At 63.3% G+C, this 17340-nt stretch overlaps 1 protein-coding gene across 1 annotated transcript; it reads right to left on the bottom strand.

The window, feature by feature from the left end:
* Window positions 1–432: 432 nt before the first annotated feature.
* On the bottom strand, window positions 433–16288 carry GNAI2 (G protein subunit alpha i2). Its single transcript, XM_082487497.1, has 9 exons — window positions 16133–16288; window positions 7320–7362; window positions 6998–7139; window positions 6432–6592; window positions 3852–3980; window positions 2544–2673; window positions 2156–2309; window positions 1557–1764; window positions 433–1447 (listed from the first exon to the last, which is right to left on the bottom strand). The coding sequence occupies exons 1-8, from the start codon at window positions 16248–16250 to the stop codon at window positions 1574–1576; spliced, it is 1068 nt and encodes a 355-aa protein (XP_082343623.1). The 5' UTR covers window positions 16251–16288; the 3' UTR covers window positions 433–1447; window positions 1557–1573.
* Between the last annotated feature and the right edge of the window lie 1052 nt (window positions 16289–17340).

Genomic DNA, 17340 nt, shown 5'->3' with positions numbered 1-17340 from the left:
GAGCTGGGGGTCCCTGTGGGGTGGGGTGCTGGGTGCAAGGGGTGCTAGATGTCCCTTGGGGCCACCGGTCACTGGGTGCCCCTGGGCACTGGGTGTCCCCAGGGACTGCGTGGTACCAGTGCCCCCATCCCCCTGTTGCCAGACCAGGGGGTGGTCATACCCCTCCCCAGCAGCACCCTCAGCTGCTGAGCCAGCATCCCCCAGGGGGGCTCAGTGATGTCCCAGCTCCCTCCCAACGGGTCCCACTGCTGCCCTCACCCCCTCCCCACCCCCCCCCAGGGGATGCTGCTGAGCCCCCAGGGTGATGCCAGCCCATCCCGTGTCCCTCTCCCACCCCCGGGGCCCCCCCAGAGATGAAGCACCCACCCCCACCCCTGTGTCACGGAGAGGGGGTGCAGGGGGGGGGGAGGCATGTGGGGTGTCACCATGTCCTTTTTTTTTTTTCCTTTCTACATTTTATTATTTCAAACCATGTGAAGAATTCGGTAAAACATCCTGTGGGAAAAGCGAGGCCGCGGGCACCGGCTGAGGGCCCCCCCCCTCCCACGGGCTGGGGAGGGAGGGGCGGGGGGGGGAGAACAGGACGGGACAGACAGACACAGAGGGGGCCACTCTGTACAGCGGGCTCTCCTTGCCCAACGCAACAGCTAGCCCTACAAAATTAGGCTTAGAAAGAAGGGGGGGGGGGGGGGGAATACAGGCAGAAACCCCCTGCCCAGACCCTGCCCATCCCTCGGGGGGAGGGGGTGGGGTGGGGTGGAGGGGGCAGCGAGGGGGTGTTGGGGGTGCGGACCCCCCCCCAAGGCACACGGTTGGGGGGTGGGTGGGCTGGCCATGGAGGACGCCGCCACCACGTAGCACTTGACGCTTTTAAATAGTTTGGTAAAAAGATTTCTTTAAAAAGCAACCTGGCCCCAGCCGGTGTGGTGTGGGTCATTGGGTTTGGTTTTTTGCGTTGGTTTGGGATCGGGGGTGGGGGGGAGGTGGGTTGCCTTTTTTTTTTTTTTTTTTTCTTTCTTTTCTGGTTTACTAAATGGAATGTTGTCGGTGGTGTTTTTGGCCGGGTGAGTGGCCCCGAGGGGACCCCCGCGTCCCCCCCTCCCCACCCCCACCCTGTGCCAGCAACACTTGTAATGTAAACAGTGAGAGCGCCAGGGCGCGGGAGCGAATGAACGGGGGGGGGGCGGGGGGCTGGAGCGGTTCGGGGGTTAAAAACTAAGATGAAAACCTCATTTTCCCCAGGAAGGCAGAAAGGGTGACGCCGCCGAGGAGGAGTAGGAAGATGGGGGGGTGGGGGCAAGCTGGGGCAGCAGGGGGGACACGGGCCCTGCCGCCATGCTGGCACCCAAAAAGTCTCTTTATGGGGTGGGGGCGGAGGGATGAATCCGAAGAGAAGCAGGAGTGGGGCGGTGGCACGGTCCTTCCTTCGCCGGCGAGGCCGGGGGTCCTAGGAGAGAGCAGGCAGTGAGCAGGTGGGGTCCGGGGACAGGGACAGGGGGCTTGTCCCATCGCCAGAGGGTGCTCTGTGACCACCTATCTGGGGGGCCACCACCCACCTGGGCAGCGCCGGCCCTCAGAAGAGCCCGCAGTCCTTCAGGTTGTTTTTGATGATGACGTCGGTGACGGCATCAAAGACGAACTGCACGTTCTTGGTGTCCGTGGCGCAGGTGAAGTGGGTGTAGATCTCCTTGGTGTCCTTCCGCTTGTTCAGGTCCTCAAACTTGCTCTGGATGTAGGCGGCTGCCTCGTCATACTTGTTGGCCCCTGGCAAGGAGGAGACACTGGACTCTCCCACAGTTGGCCAAGGACACCTGCACCCCCACTGTCACCGGCACCAAAGGGGTTTGGGCTCGGCTTGGCTCCCCACACCACTACAGCCCCCACTCCGATGCTCAGTTGATGCTCCCCAGGCAGTGACCCTCAACTACACCCCCCAGGGCTGCTGCCCCTTGTGTCCTGCCCCCCCATCCCTTAGGGCACCTTAAACACCACTGCACCCCACCTCTGCCCCAACACACCACTCCCTGGGCACAGGAGACCCAGCATCTCCATCCCAAACATCTCCTGCTGCACTGCCTGTGCCAGGCACTGCCCGCTCCTCCTGCCAGGGGAACCGGCGGGGGGGGGGGGGGGGCACCGAGGAACGCCGCGGTACCTGTGTACTCAGGGAAGCAAATGGTCAGGGCGCTGTGCACGATCTTCTCCTCAAAGAGGTCCTTCTTGTTGAGGAAGAGGATGATGGACGTGTCCGTGAACCACTTGTTGTTGCAGATGCTGTCAAACAGCTTCATGCTCTCGTGCATGCGGTTCTGGTAGGGGAGATGGCAGCCTGAGCCGGGCAAAGACCCCCAGGCAGAGCCCAACCTGCTGCTGCCCCCCCCCCCACCTCCCACCCCGTTCCTGCCTGCCCTGGCAGGGGACACCAAGTGCCCTGCAAGGCTTGGGCCACGCTGGCCAGGCCACTAGTGGCCATCAGAAGAAGGGATGCTCCCCCAGGCCCCCCCAACCCCCAGGAGGTGCCGGCTTCATTCCCCCCAACTCACCATCTCCTCGTCTTCAGCCAGCACCAGGTCATAGGCGCTCAGGGCCACGCAGAAAATGATGGCCGTCACCCCCTCGAAGCAGTGGATCCACTTCTTCCGCTCGGAGCGCTGGCCGCCCACGTCAAACATCCTGGGCAGGGAGGCAGCATAGTGGTGGGCGGCAGCTCCCAGCCCCACAGCCCTCGCCCCGCTCCCCTGCCTCAGTTTCCCCAGCTGCCCGGAGCAGGAGCTGCACCAGTACAGGCACTGGGGTGGGCAGTGCCTCTGCCCCCGGGGGTTTTGCTGCTGCTGCGGATCTGCCCCAGCACCCGCTGCCCATCCCAGGGGGTGTCCGGGCTTATTTCCCATCCGGAGCAAACCCCCACCATGAGTCGGAGTGGGATCAGGCTGCCTTTTCCCAGACTGTGCCAGCATGATGCTCCCTGGAGAGAGGCTCCAGGAGATGCTCTCTTGGACACCTGCTCCAGAGCAGGCAACTGCTGGGTTTTTGCCGGAGACCTCGGTCCAAGGGGAGCCACTGGTGCTCGGCTGAGGGCTCAGTGGGATCACGGGCAGCACGAGGGCTCAGCGGGATGATCCCAGAGCACCGCGCACCTCTCCTGCTGCAGGCAGCAGAGGATGCCCTGCCTCCACGGAGAACAGCCCCATGTCCACCATCGAGCCCCTGGCCGGCGGGGAGGCTTCCTCACTGCTGTGTTTTCCCCACTCCCGGACCATCCTCTCTGCCTCGCTGCCACCTCCAAAGCATGACCCTGGTGATGGCACCGCCGTGGCACAGGGGTCCCTGCGAGTACCCCCTGGCACTTGGGGAGAAGGCCAGCGGATCTTTCTACCAGCAGCCCCGTTGCAAATTGACTTAATCCCCCGGGATGTTCCCTGTGTCAGCTTTTTGCCTTGGAAACCACAGCCCTGACTATTTCCCATGGGTTTTCCATGGAAAGTGATGCCAGAATGCCAGCGGGCAGCAGCACCGCTGCCCGACTCCGAGACCCCCCCAGCTTCCACCCAGCGCCCTTCCCGCAGCGGAAACAGCGTCACGGCACCCGGAGACGCCTTCCCCCTTCCCTCCTCGCCAGAGGCTGGATCCGCCCCCGGGCTGAGCCCTGCGAGGCGTTTTTGAGGCTGCTCCAGCTATTTTGGCGGTTTCCGCTCTCTCCGAGGCAGCAGCTCCCGCCATGAGCGAAGCCGGGGGGGGGTGTCAGTGCCTGCAGCGCGCAAGCAGGATCTGTCCCAGCCCGGGGAGGAAGGGAGGTGGTTTGGGTTTTTTTTTGCCTTGAAAAAAGGCAAAAGGGAAAGGGTCAGACATACTTGAAGTGCAGGTCCTTGAAGGTGAAGTGGGTCTCTACGATGCCGGTGGTCTTCACCCTGGTGCGCAGCACGTCCTGCTGGGTGGGGATGTAGTCGGCGCGGGCTATCCTCTCCAGGTCGTTCAGGTAGCTGGGGAGGGAGTAGAAAGGCGCTGGGGAAGCTGGACCACGGGGCCATGAGCCACCCAAATCCCGCGGGGCATCCCCACAACCGCCCCTGGGGTCCCCTGCCCGCACACCTCGGCATCGCCCATTCGGGGTGGGCAGCACCGAGCCGGACCCCATCGGCACCCCGGGGTCATCCCGCCGCCCCTGCCTGTGTTGGGGCAGCGAGGGGACACACAGCAACGAGGGGTCGGGGGACAGGGGACTTAAGCGGGGCTGGGGGGCTCCCTCCGTTCCCCCCACAGCCATTCGCATGGAAGGCGGGGGGAAACGGCAAGAGGAAAGTATTCACTGCTATGGCAACCGGCCGCAGCGCCGGCGGAAACAATCGATGGCGCCGTGCCATTTATAGTCAAAAAACACAAAGGGCCGGCGTCCTGGGAGGAAGCGGGAGGCGGGCGGCCGGAGGGATGGGGAGCAGCGTGGTTCGGGGGGCTGCTGCCCACCCTCAGCCCCCCCCCCCCCCACCGCTCCGGGGCGGCATCGCCTGCCCTGCTGCCCACCCGGCTCTGCCACGCTCCGGCTGCCGGCGGCAGCGGTGGCTCGGTCCCCAAACGACTGCCGGACCGGCTGGGGGGGGGATCAAGGCGGGTTTCGATTTCTCCAGCTCACGTTGCTTTAATTGGGTTATTATAAACAGGCTCCTTTAAGCAAATTAGGCTTGCACTAATTAAGGCCTTTGCAGACCCGTAATCTGGTGAAAGCCAGATTACGGCTCACGAGGCCACGGGGATCCCCAGCTCCGATGGCAGTAGGGCCGGCTCACCAGCTCCCGGGAAGCCCTCCGGCATGCCGCGGCAAAGCCGGAGCCGTGGGTGCCCTGGGACCCCACTGCCGGTGAGAGGGTTGGGGGTGTGTGTGTGTGTGGAACTGGCACGTTGCCACCGCGGAGCAGCTCAAAAACAGCCGGAAACACACGCGGCCTCCGACTGACAAAAAAAAACAGGAAACACCGTGGCAGGGCCGTGCGTGGCGCCGGCAGCACTCGGACCTCGCGCCCAGCACAGCGGGGCGCCGGCATCCCGAGCTGCAGCCACCCCAAGGGGGTGCGGAGGAGGAGGCTGGGGCACGGGCGGGCTGCGTGCTGGGCACGGCACGGGGGGTCCTCATCCCCAGGGTGCCCCGTGCCGGCGGCACTGCGGGCACAGCACCATCCCCACGGGGATGGATGAAGCATCAGCACCTCCGCGAGGCTGGAGAAAGGTTGGAGCAACAGCTCAAAAGGGGGCTCCTAATTAATACTTGTCCAACCCCCGCAATGTGCCAAACACTCCATAAACGCACTTACGGCGATACTCGATTTGCAGACGCTTTGCAGATGTATTTTGCTCAAACTGTACGTGCGAGCTGCCAGGCACCTGCCAGGGTCTACTGTGCCTCCAACCCAGCACCCACGGCACAGCGCGGCACCACCGGGGAAACGCCGGCACTGGCCGGGGAGCCATGGGGCTGAGCGGGACAGGGGCTGGGGAGGGCGGACGGGTGGGTGCCGGGCAGGAGGAAGTGAAAGCCGTAGGCGCCGGAAGAAAGCACCAACAGAAGATTCTCTGGGGTCGGCACTTGCCGGGAGCTTCCCCTCCATCCTCTTCCCCCCAGCGACCTCAGTGCAGAAGAGGGACCCATCAATGCCAAGGAGGAGGGGACAGCTGGGCTGGCATGTGGGGGCACCAAGTAGCCCCCCAAGGATGGCAGCGAGTCCCAGGGATGCTCAATCCCCGGCAGGACCAGCTTTGGTGGGGGTTTCCCGGCGCACCACGAGCTCCCCCCAGCACTGCTTTACCATTGAGGGGTCTGGGCAGAGAGGGCAGGCGGGAGGGCACCGTGCGAGCTGAGCGCAGCCTCGGCCGCACCGCCCTCTCCAGCAATCATACTTTAGGCAGATTAACTTATTTAATAAATCTCTTCAGGGATAAACCCAACCAGATGCAGGCAATTTATCTACCTAAACACCAGTTTGCTGGCTAATATGCCAGCATAATGCCAAGTCCTTCCATATAAACTCATTTAAAAAAGGAAAAAAAAACCCAACACCTTCTTGTGCACCCTGTTCAGATATAAGGGTCCCCAGTGCTTTCTTTGGGGCTTTGCCTTGCCTTCATGGCCCATGCCCGCGGGCGGGCAGGACCCCTGGCTGTGCTCACACAGGGAGAGCATCCCCGGGGACAAGGCAGTGGCAGGAGGGGAATGCTCCGGTGTCCCCCTCCGGGGGGACGCAGCACCCCGCCGGAGGAGGAAACAGCTTTCGAAACATCCGCCTTCCCAGTTCTGCTCCGGCTCAGCCCCAGCGCCGGGTGGGAAGTGGCAGCACCAACCCCCAGGCAGCCCCTGGAGGGGATTTTCCGTTGCAAAATAAAAGCGATGCCGCCCGCAGGGCTCGGATCCGGCCGAGCTGGGGGAGAGGAGCAGGGGTACTCACTAGGCAGCGGAGTCGTTCAGCTGGTATTCCCGGGAGCGGTTAAAACAAGCCTGGACGCCGTTGTCAGCCCACAGCCTCCGGATCACGTTGGCCAGGTCCTCCGGCATGATGCCCTGCTCCTCAGCGGTGCAGGAGAGCGCAAACAGCTGCCGAGCGTCATCCTGCAGGGGGAACCCCCCCCCCCCCAAAAAAAAACAGGGCTCGAGCATTGGCACGGGGTTATTGAACTGACTCTGCCCCAAAGGACCCGAATCTTGGAGCCCACCATATCCCACCTGGACAGCAGGGCAGGAGCTCCGGAGGTGGATGGGGATGAGACCCGTGGGAAGCAGTGAGACCCCCGCACCCGCACACCCATCAGGGGCTGCTCCAGGTCAGGCCACCCATGGGTTATGCTTTGGGTTCCCTCATCCTCAGCGCCAGGGGCGGGAGGTCACAGCCAGGCAGGGAGCAGCAGGGCTTGGGCAGGGCCACCCTTAATCCCGGTCCAGCTTTGGGCACATCTGCTTTTGCCCTCCGAGAACCCCCACCCCTGCCAGGCGCGGCGGGAGCAGGAGAGCACTCACCGCTCTGGAGGAGTCTCCAAAATCAATCTGCAGGTTCCCCATGGCCTTGATGATGGCCATGATGGACTGGATGGTGTTGCTGTAGACCACAGCTTTGTACTGCCGGCACTCCTCCTCTGAGTAACCATCCTCGTGGATGATCCTGGGGCAGGGGAGAGACACAGACAAGGTCAGCCCTTTGCGGGGCACCTTGGGGCGCTGCTCCCCAAACATGCTCTGCGGCAACACCAGTGGGGAGCTTTCCCCAGCTGCCACTGGTTTCAGAGTCTGCAGCCAAGGTCTGCATGGTGTCGGCCGCAGCGATGGTGTGGGGACCACTCACTTCATCTGTTTGACGATGGTGCTCTTCCCAGACTCGCCGGCACCTGCAGAGAAACGAGAAGGGGGGAACAAGCAGTGAGGTGCTGCCTGAAGCCAGAGGGACCCCCACCCTACTGGGATCCCCCCAGCCCAGGGAGAGAGGGCAGCGGGTGCCTCCGCCATTGGAGAAGAGCTCCCAGCGTTGGCCAGGCAGATGCTTGGATGGGCACTGGGAACGCCAGGGCCAAGAACGGGGGAGAAAAAGGGGAACCTGGGGGCGACCTTGCAATGACTACCAGGGGGAGAAGTGACACCTGCTCCGGGCCAGGAAAATGGCATCAACACACTAATGTTTGCCCTGTGACGTCAGCACGCTGCACCCAAGATGACTGGCAGACCAGGCTTCGGCTGAGCTTGGGGACCCCCTGTGACAGGGGACTAAGCCCTGCCCGACACCTGCCATCACAGCTCCAGGCAGAGCCTGAGCTTCACTACCGCATCCCACATCCCGCATCCCTATTGTGCTGGGGGATGATGGACCACCAGCCTCACCACGGCTGGAGCCAGCAGCGGCCAGGACGCGGAGATGCTCAGGCCACCAGCTACAGGCAAGGGGCTGGGTGCCCGAAGCTGAGCACCCCAGGGAATTCGGGAAGAAGCTGCCGCCTCCGCCAGCCAGCTCGAGTGGCTCCCGGTGGGATCAGCCGCCCCCGAACTGCTTTTTAAATAGCGCGCACTTTCCAGCCTGCCGGGTCCCGTGCCCCATCCCAGCTGCGGAGGTGGCTGCCAGCAGGGAAAGCCAACGGATTTTGGAGTGGGTTTATTTTTCAGCATCCAAACACAGGATGCCAGGGGTCCAGAGAGGATGGCCAGGGCGCCTCAGGCTCCCCCTCCCGCCACCCTGTCCCCCCTTGGGGACGTCACCCCGGCTGCAAAGGCGATGTGCACCTCCCGGCTCAGCCCTCCCTCCCTGGGCTGGGAGCAGGGAAGGAGCAAAGTCACCCCGGCTACAGAAAAGGGGAAGCTCAAAGGGGAAGCTGAAAGGGACGACGCATGTCCCTTGTCCCCTCTCTGGGTAGGGAGTGCCACCAAGATGGATGAGCGCCTGGCTCGCCTCGCCCTGGGACCCCCAGCAGGATGAGCCCCCTCTGGCTGGAGAGCGGCGCGGTCCCTGCCTCCAGGTGCCAATCCCAGGGGATCCCTCGGAGCAGAGCCCATCCCTGTGCCCTCTCCCACCCCTCTGGGGGGGTCGCCCCCCGGTACTGCCCTCGGCCATAGAGCTGCCCTTACGGGGGGCCCCAAGCAGGCAGCGGCAGGGCTGTGCCAGCACGGCCGCAGAGGGGGAAGAGAGATTACAGAGGAGGGAAAAAAATAAAAAAACATTAAAAATGGAGATTATGCTAAAATTAACCAGGAAAAACAGAGCCCGTCATGCCAGCTGAGACACGGTGGCAGGGAGAAAATTCCCGCTGCCTGTGCCCGTGCCACCGGCATAAATGCAGCCCATGTGATGGGCACATACCCCCATGGACATTGCTCGGGACGCAGAGCCCCCCCCGAGGTTGAGGCTACACAGACCCTCAATTTACTGCCATGACCACCCCACTCCACGGCTCCCACGCTGTATGCGCTGGGGGAGCAGCTCTGCTCAGCCCCGAGGGCAGCGCTCGGCTCGGCGGGGGCTCCCGGGCGCTGCCGACCCAACCTCCCCCCGGCGCCCTCGGGATGCTGACGCGGCACCCGGCACAGCCCGGCCAGCGCTGCCGGCCGGCGTTCGTGGTCAGCGCTGGCAACTCCTGCCCAGAGCTGGGAGCTGGGGGTGGGGGGAAGGACTCAGCGTATCCCTTCATTTTTTCCGTGAAATATCTCTGGTTTCTGGCAACACCGCCCCATACCGCCGGTTTCGGCAGCGCTTCCCCGATGGGTACCCAGACAGGGAAACTGAGGCACACAGCGAGTGATGACCCTGCTTATAAGCATCCCTGAGGCAAGGCGCCAGACAGTCGTCCCCCAGCCTGACCCTATCTGCCATTTGCTCCTTGCCTGGGAGGGGGACAACCCCCCCCCCCGGCCCCCGGGGACCTCCTGCCCGCTCCCAGCCGGGCAGCAGTGACCGGCAGCCACCAAGGCCGGCCACTACCGTGCCACCCCCACCATCTGCCGGGGACCGACGGGTGCCCCAGCACCCCCAGCTCCCACCCAGCTGCTGATGGGGGGGGGACGGACCCATCCCACCCCCCCGGCAGCACAGCAGAGGGGAAGTGTTTCCAATCCCCGGAAAAAAAACCCGTTTGCCGTCCATTCAGCCCCAAAACAATCCCCGGGCAGGGCGCCAGCTGCCAGCTTCCACCCTCCTGCCCAAAACAGGCAGCAGGCAGGCAGCGCCAGAGGGACACTCCCAGCGCCAGCCAGGCATCGGGGATGGGGGGATGGAGAGAAGCCCACCGCCATGGGGTGACCCCATGGATGGGCTTCCCCCAGCCCTGCCCGCTTCCTGCCCTTCCTGGGACCGGGCAGCGCTCATTCCCAAAGCAGCACCGCTCAAAAATAGGAGAGCTCTCCCTCGGGCTGCTTTCTCCCTTTTTTTTGTTAAAAATAATCTTCAAAAATTTAAAATAAGCAAGCGGCTGCCCAGCTCCGAAAATCCCCGTTAATTTAGCGGTGAAAAATTTACTGAGCCAACGTATATTTTGCAGCCCGTGATTTAAGATGCTTTCCGGCCAGCGTATATTTAATGCCATATATTTAAGGAGCTGGTCACAGGTTTCGGGGTCCACCTCACCCCGCATCGCTGAGAGGGGATTTTCCATCTCGCCGCACCGCACTACCTTGGTTTATGCCTTCAAATATCCAGGCGCGGATGGAAGCAATGCACAGCTGGAAAATTTTCCTTATTACGAGGGAGAAGCTGGAATTCAATCCGCCAGCAGGTCCAGAGCCATCCCCATCCCCATCACCCGGAGACCCGTTCCCAGCCGCTGCCAGCAAGTTTTCCCAACCCGGCAAAGAGCAGCTATTATTTGATCATGGATTTACTGATGGTTTTTACTGCCAGACAAACCTGCCGATCCCCTTCCCTGCCAGACAGAGGGACGGCTGCAGAGCCCACCTCCCTCAGGACTGTGGGGTCCCCATCATCAAACGGGACTTTCAAAGGTGTGTGTTAAAAGCAGAGTTACCCTAAAGACTCAAAAAAAAAAAAAATAATAAAAAGAGATTCCCCCTCGACATTTTCTTTCCTACTCAAAATAGATGGAAAATTGCTGTAAAAATAATCGCGTTTTTTTAAAACCCCACAGCGACACAGGGCGTTTTTCCCAGGGGCCATCCCATTCCGGCACAGGGCTGGCCACTTCCCAGGGGAACCCGTGCATCGGCGGCTGGTGGGATGCCATGTCACCAGGCCGGACCCCCAAAAATTGAGGGGCACCAGGGAGGCGCAGACCCCCCTGTCCACTGCAGCCGGTGGAGACGCAGGAAAAAAAAAAAAAAAAAAACGAAAACAAAAAAAACCAACAACACAAAAATAAATGAAATAGAAATAAATCAGCAGCGGGAAGGACGTTTGGAGCACACGGGGGAGGAGGAGGTGGGCAGGGGATGGTTTCCCTGGGGGGAGCACAGCAAACGTACCCCCGGTGCCAACAAGGGCCGCTGGTGTCCACAAGCCGGACAAAACTACCGTTGTGCCGGGCTTTTTCCAGGAATGCCGGAACTTTGCTGCTCTGTTTCTTGTTTCTGCCCCTGCCATAGCCGGAGCTGTCCCTCTCCCCCTCCACTGGCACCAGCCGCCTCCGTGCCCTCGCCCCCCACACCGGCTGTGCCCCCCACCGGGGCCGCTGGGGAAGAGCCCCCGCAGAGAGCCGTCCCCTCCTCCCAGACATGCTCGGGGTCACCAGCATCAATTTTGGGGCTCAGCCGTAGAAAAAGGGGGTTCCTGAAGACCATCACCCACTGCGTCCCACCCAGCTGCTCCGGGTACAGGGATGCCACGATGTTCCCTGCGTTCCCCTCTCAAACACCCGGAGCGGCTCCAGTGCAGCCCGTGCCGGAGAGCTGTCCCCGGCAGCGCCGTGCCCTTGCACCTGGGTGCCACCATCCCCTCCATCCTGCCCTGTCAGGGTGGGGGCTCACCCGCTGGCACAGCCGGGATGCTGCCGGCACCCTGCTCCCTCCACCTGGGTTTTCCACCAGCAGGGATGGAGGATTACTCAGCGCTCCCCCCCCCCATCCCCAGCTCCGGTGATTCAACCAGCCTCCGGCCCGGAAACCCACGCTCCGGCCCGGAGCAGGAAACTCAGCGGCTGTAGAGAGGCCAAGCCGGCCCCGGCGATGGCAGCGGTGCTCGGGCACACCGTAATCCCGGCCCCAGCACCTACCGGCACCCGCAGCGGGCTCAGCCCACAGGAGACCTTCTTCTGTAAAACTATATATATATATATATGTAGGCAAAACAATATATATATATGCTTTTCAATTGATATATATGAATCAATCTGTGTATTGCTCTGTACAAAAAAGCAATATATATACCAAAAAGCAGTATATATATATATATATTTCTAATGCATATATATAAAAAAAATATATAAAATGTATACATACAAACTTGCCACCTCTCCTGGGCAAAGGCTCATCTCAGAGCGGAGGGCTGCTGCCTGCACCTGGGACATCACTGACGGGGACATCGGGGTGACCCATCCCAGGGCCTGGGTGCTGGGCTCCTTCCTCCCATCCCATCCCATCCCATCCCATCCCATCCCATCCCATCCCATCCCATCCCATCCCATCCCATCCCATCCCATCCCATCCCATCCCATCCGCCAGCTCTGGGGCGCTGGCTGTGGGGTCCCCCCAGATCTAACAGCACCGAGCTCTTCCCTGCTCCACCCCCGCCACGAAACCTCCTGGTCCGTGGCCAGAAACACCACCAGGGCCCCACTAGTGTCCCCACCGAAGGTCAGACCTGATCCCCTCCCACCACCCCGGTCTGGGGCAGGAGGGAGGAGAAAAACAAAACCCCTTGACAAGACAAAGTGCAGCAAACTCGGCCACTCGCACGCGAGCCCAGGGCAGCGCCGGGACAAGGCAGCCTCCGAAAGTCGCAGCTGGTCCCTCCCTTCCTCTATTTTTATGCAAGCACCGAAAAAAAAAAAAAATAAATAAAGCTGCCGAGCCCTGCCCTGGCCGCCCTCGCCCCAGCAGGATCTGGTACAGGCAGCTGCCTGCGTGACTTACCCCGGTGCGACCCAGCCCGGGTGGGGTGTGAGGAGAGCATCCTCGCACCGGGGTTTGCACCTCCAGCACCGAAAACCGCCAGGGATCGACACGATCAACCCGCCAGCGCCTTCCCCCGCCCTCGAATGCCTCCCGAGCAGCAGAGAAATCCTTCTGCTTTCCTAACCCTCCACTGGAATACAAGGAATTGGGGGTTTTGAAGGTGGGCAATCACTTGCCTGCCGCTGGTCCTGCATCCCCCTGGAGAATCCCGGCTCCTGCAAGCAGGACCCAACTTCCACTGCTGCCCAGCAGAAACAGCTGGTGACTCCAGCGGTTTGAGCACTGGCAATGCCGAGGAGCTGACGGCGGCATTGGGAGCTGCCGGCAACACCCACGCATGGGGGTGGATGCTCCGGGGACCTCCAGGTGCCGGTGGCAGCTCCCAGCCTCTCCCAGCACCAAAACCTTGAGATGTCGCTGGTTTCCACCAGCAGGGAGGGAGGGATTGCTTCATTGGGAGGAGGACTGCTTCATTAGGGTCTTCTCCCCATCAGAGAGCAGAGCTTCAACCATCCGGCACACAACTTATTTGCCGGAGGCGGCAAACGGCAGAGGAAAACCTCCAGGTGCTGCAGGCAGGATCGGTGCTGTGCCCATGCATGCGGTGCCACCGCAGCGGTCCTGCCTGTCCCCTCCATACCGATGGCACACGTCCATCCCTCTCCGGCACGGCACCAGGGCAGAGGATAGGGAGAACCGCGCTCACGGCCATACACAAGGCAAGGCACCAAGCTGAGGTGGCTTCACCAGTGAGCCCCAAACCCTCTGCAGTGCCGGTGCCCGGCACGGTCCTGTGCTCCCACCGCCACCACCGCGCACCAAGACCGATGCTCTCCTCCTGCCCGGCAGCTCCAAGCCACGGCTGCAGTACGGCACCCATCACCGTCAAAACCTGCACGGTGCTTGGAAGGGGCATCTCCCCTTCGTGCTGTGGGCTGATTCGGCACAACGGGTGGAACCATTTTCCTCCCTCATTTTTCCTCCTGAATTTTCCTCCGACCATGGGAAAAAAAAATAAGCCGTAGGAAGGGCGGGCAGCGGGGATGCCAGGAGCATCCTCCCGGCACCGCATCCCTGTCTGGAGGGGTTCTTGTGGAGGGGAGGATGCCGAGAGCAGCAGCCCTTGGGGGGGACATGGGACAACGCCGGCCTCGCCTCCCCAGCCGCTCCCTCCCGCCTCAGGAGGATTTTTCGGCCACAGCTGGGCTCGGAAATGGGCAGTAGTGACCCAAGGCTCCGGCACTATTTACACCTGAACAGCTGTGAGGGGGAAAAAATAAACATTAAGAAAAAAAAAAATTAAAAAAAAAAAAAAAAAACCAAAAAACGTTTTGCTCTATTTTTGGCTTTAGAAACCAGCTGAGATCAGAAATGCCACTCGTAAATGCTGTCCCCAGCAGAAGGGAGTGCGGCCATCCTCCTCCTCCTCCTCCTGCCTCGGCTTCGGCACAGAGCGGGACACAGGGGAAGAGGTGCCGGGTAGCCAGCCCCCACCGTGATCCTCACCAACCAGCGCCCCCCACCTCCCACCACTCCTGGGTGATGCTCAGCGCCAGCCGGGCTCCCCCCAACCCAGGCACCCAGTGCCGACAGCACTGGGGTGATGCTGCCCATCCCAGCCGGTACCCGGAGCACTGCGGAAAGGAGGTGCCCAACTCCCCCTCTCCAGCCCCGTTATTTCACGCCGGGCAGCGATTCGAGAGGAGCTGAGCCGGCAGCAAGGCCCAGCGCGGCAGCGGCTCACGGCAAAGTGGGGGGGACCACGTGTTTCCCCATCAGCCTGCAAACCCCGTGGGGTTTCGCTCCGCCGGCGCCCTCCCCTCCCCGGAAACAAGCGGGGCGGCGAGCTTGCACAACAGGAGAGCCCCCCGCCACGACGAAGACCCCTGCCCACCCCCCCACACACACCCCCTTTCCCAGGACAGAGGGCTTGCCGCCGGCACGACTCAAGCCCAGGCAAAATTAAAATGAAAATAAAAATACCCCCCCCCCAAAAAAAAACCCGAAGTGCTCTGCTAAACGAGCGTTTCAAGGCGTTAACTACGTATTTCTCAAGGCAGGCAGGGGTTGAGCAAATAAAGGGCTGCCGGATTTCGGCGTGACTTCCTGCTGCCGGCGGCTTCCTCCGCCGACGGGCGACGGAGCCGAAAGACATTTTCTGCCGGTGGCGCACCCCGAGCAGCAGCCGGGGATTTCGCCGCCCGTCCCGGGTCCTGCCACCCCACGGTGCCGTGGGAGCCCCGCGCGCTCCTGCATCCCACCCGGAGCGAGGCGCTCCCTGGGAATTTGGGAAAGGGAATAAGAACCCCCAACTGGCAGTTATTAAAAAAAAATAATATATATATAATAAATTAAAATAAATAAGCGGCTGTCTTGCCCGCAGGCACAGGGCAGGGCTGTGAACGCCCACGGGAGCATCGCCGGGCGCTTTGAAGAGCTTGAGCGGCCCGTTATCGGCGTGAAAATCGGGTATCCGTGGGGTACCCGCACACGGGGCAGAGCCGGCTGCCCAAGCCCCCCACTCCCCCCCAGCGAGGGGAGGGCGAAGGTGGGATGGAGGGGATCGGGCCCCGCGCGGTGGCCCAGCGGGAGGAGGCGTGGGGCAGCGGGTGTCCGTCGGCCCCGTTACCTCCACCCCAGCCCGCCTGGGGCCGGGGCAAGGGGACCCCATGGAGGGGCCCCCCGGGGGGTCCCGGGCAGGCAGGATGGGGTTCCCAGGTTTGTGGGGCCTTTGATGGTGGGGAGTTCAGCCAGGAGATGCCCCCCCCTTGCACCCCCAAAGGATGGACACTGACAGAGTTGGGGGGACGGTACCGCAGTGGGATGGGGTTGGTACCCCACTTCTGGGGGGAAACCCCATGGCCTGGGGTGGGGCTGGCACCCTGCTCCTGGTGGAACCCCAAGTCGTGCTATAGGGCCAGCAGCCCACTCCAGGGGTGGGTCCCCCAAAGCCTGGGGGAGGGATCCCCAAAAGCTTGGGGTATAGCCGGCACCCCACTCCAGAGGGGATCCCCAAGGCCCACTGCAGGGCCAGCATCCCACTCTCGGGGGGGGGGGGGGGGGGGGGAGAGGGGCATCCCTGGGGCCTGGGATGGGGTTGACACCCCACTCCCGGGGGCGGGATGCCCAAAGCCTGAGGTGGGGCCAGCACCCCACTCCTGATGGGGATCCCCAAGGCCTGGGGTGGGGGCTGCACCCCACTCCTTGGGCTGGGGGGAAGCCGGAAGCCTGGGGCGGGGCAGACACCCCACTCCCGGGGGGACCCCTGGGGGCCGAGATGGGGCCGACACCCCACTGGGGGGAGGGGACCCCGAAACCCGGGCTGGGCCCAGCATCCCACTCCTGGGGGATGCCCGGGGCGGGGCCGCCACCCTCGCGGGCTGGTACCCCGGGTCGCTCCGCTGCAGCACGGAGCGGGGACGGCGGGGCTGCCCGGTTCCGGGAGGGGGGGGGGAGCGGCGGGGGGGGGCGGGGAGGGAGGAGGAGGGGAAGGATGTTCCGAGAAGGCGGGGGGGGGGGAAGGGGTACCGGGGAGGGGGTCCCGGGGGGCCTCACCCAACAGCAGCAGCTTCACCTCCCGCGCCGCCTTCTCGCCGTCCTCCCGCAGGTTCTTGTCGATCATGCGGGAGCGCTCGGCGGCCGCCTTGTCCTCGGCGCTCACGGTGCAGCCCATGGCGGCGGCGGCGGCGGCAGCGGCGGCGGCTGCCTGCGCGCGGCCGCGGCTCTGCCCTGCCCGCCCCGCCCCGCCCCTGCGCGGGAGAAGGGGCGGGGCCGAAGGGAGGGCGTGGTATGTGGGCGGGGCCAAGCAAGGCGAGGGGCGTGGCCGAGTGGGGCGGGGCGGGTGGAGGCGGGGCCGCCGCTGGCAGAGGGGGCGGGGCTTCATGCCCGCCCGGCGGGACGTGCCCCCACGCGGCGGCTCCCGGCACTGGCGGGAGGTGGGTCACGGTGTGCTCCGGGATGGGCGGGTGATGGGCCTCGGTGTGCCCCGGGGCATGTGGGCACCGGCCACGGTGTGCCCCGGGACAGGCAGGTGGTAGGTCATGGTGTGCCCCGGGACAGGTGGGCAGTGGGTCACAGTGTGCCCTGGGACAGGCAGGCACCCACCACGGTGTGTCCCGGGACAGGTCGGCATGGGGCCATGGTGTGCCCCGGGACAGGCGGGCAGTGGCCATGGGCCAGACATGGTGAGGGAGATGGAGTGCGGGTGCTGGACTTTAGACCTGGGGTCCTTTGGATGCAGGGAGGTGGGTGCAGCCCCAGGGCAGGTGGTGTGGGGGGATGCTGTGCCTCAGGGCCACCTTCTGTGGGGACATGGTGTCAAAGGGTGGTGGCTCACACATACTTGTCCCATCACTGGCCCTCCAGGGCCCACGTGCCACCTTGCCAGAGGAGGGAGCTCCTCGGTGGGTACCAGGACTGGCAGTGCCCATGAGAAGGGATGGGACCGGGCAGGATGGGACCAGGCAGGAAGGGGCACCTGGCAGCTCTCATCCATGTCAGGGGGTACCCCCAACACTCGCCCCCAGCTCCCAGGGTGGCTCCCTTGGGAATGGTACCCTACACACAGCCCCAGGAGGGTGCCCAGCTGTGCCAGCTACCCCACGGGGCTGGCCAATGCCCAGGAAGCCGCCCTAGCTGTGTGCCAGCCCCACAGCAGAACCTCATCACCTGCCTGGGCCCCCCCAGCCCCTCCTCACCCCCCAAAAGCAACACCCGCCGAGCAGGGTGGGGGGCAGCGAGGGATGCTCTAATTTAGAAGCTGC

This window comes from Vanellus vanellus (genome assembly GCF_965231255.1).
Source record: "Vanellus vanellus genome assembly, chromosome: 9".
Classification (NCBI taxonomy): Eukaryota; Metazoa; Chordata; class Aves; order Charadriiformes; family Charadriidae; genus Vanellus; species Vanellus vanellus.
The sequence above is the reverse complement of the archived record's forward strand: the minus strand, read 5'-3'. Positions and strand labels throughout refer to the sequence as shown.

Bases quoted from the DNA above. Each gene is read 5' to 3' on its own strand.
- GNAI2 (XM_082487497.1), bottom strand. From the start codon at position 16,250: ATGGGCTGCACCGTGAGCGCCGAGGACAAGGCGGCCGCCGAGCGCTCC. The intron at 7,140-7,319 runs GTGAGTGGTCCC...CCCCTGCCCCAG, and splicing joins ACCATCGTCAAACAGATGAA to GATCATCCACGAGGATGGTT. The intron at 2,674-3,851 runs GTATGTCTGACC...CTCCCTGCCCAG, and splicing joins TTCAAGGACCTGCACTTCAA to GATGTTTGACGTGGGCGGCC.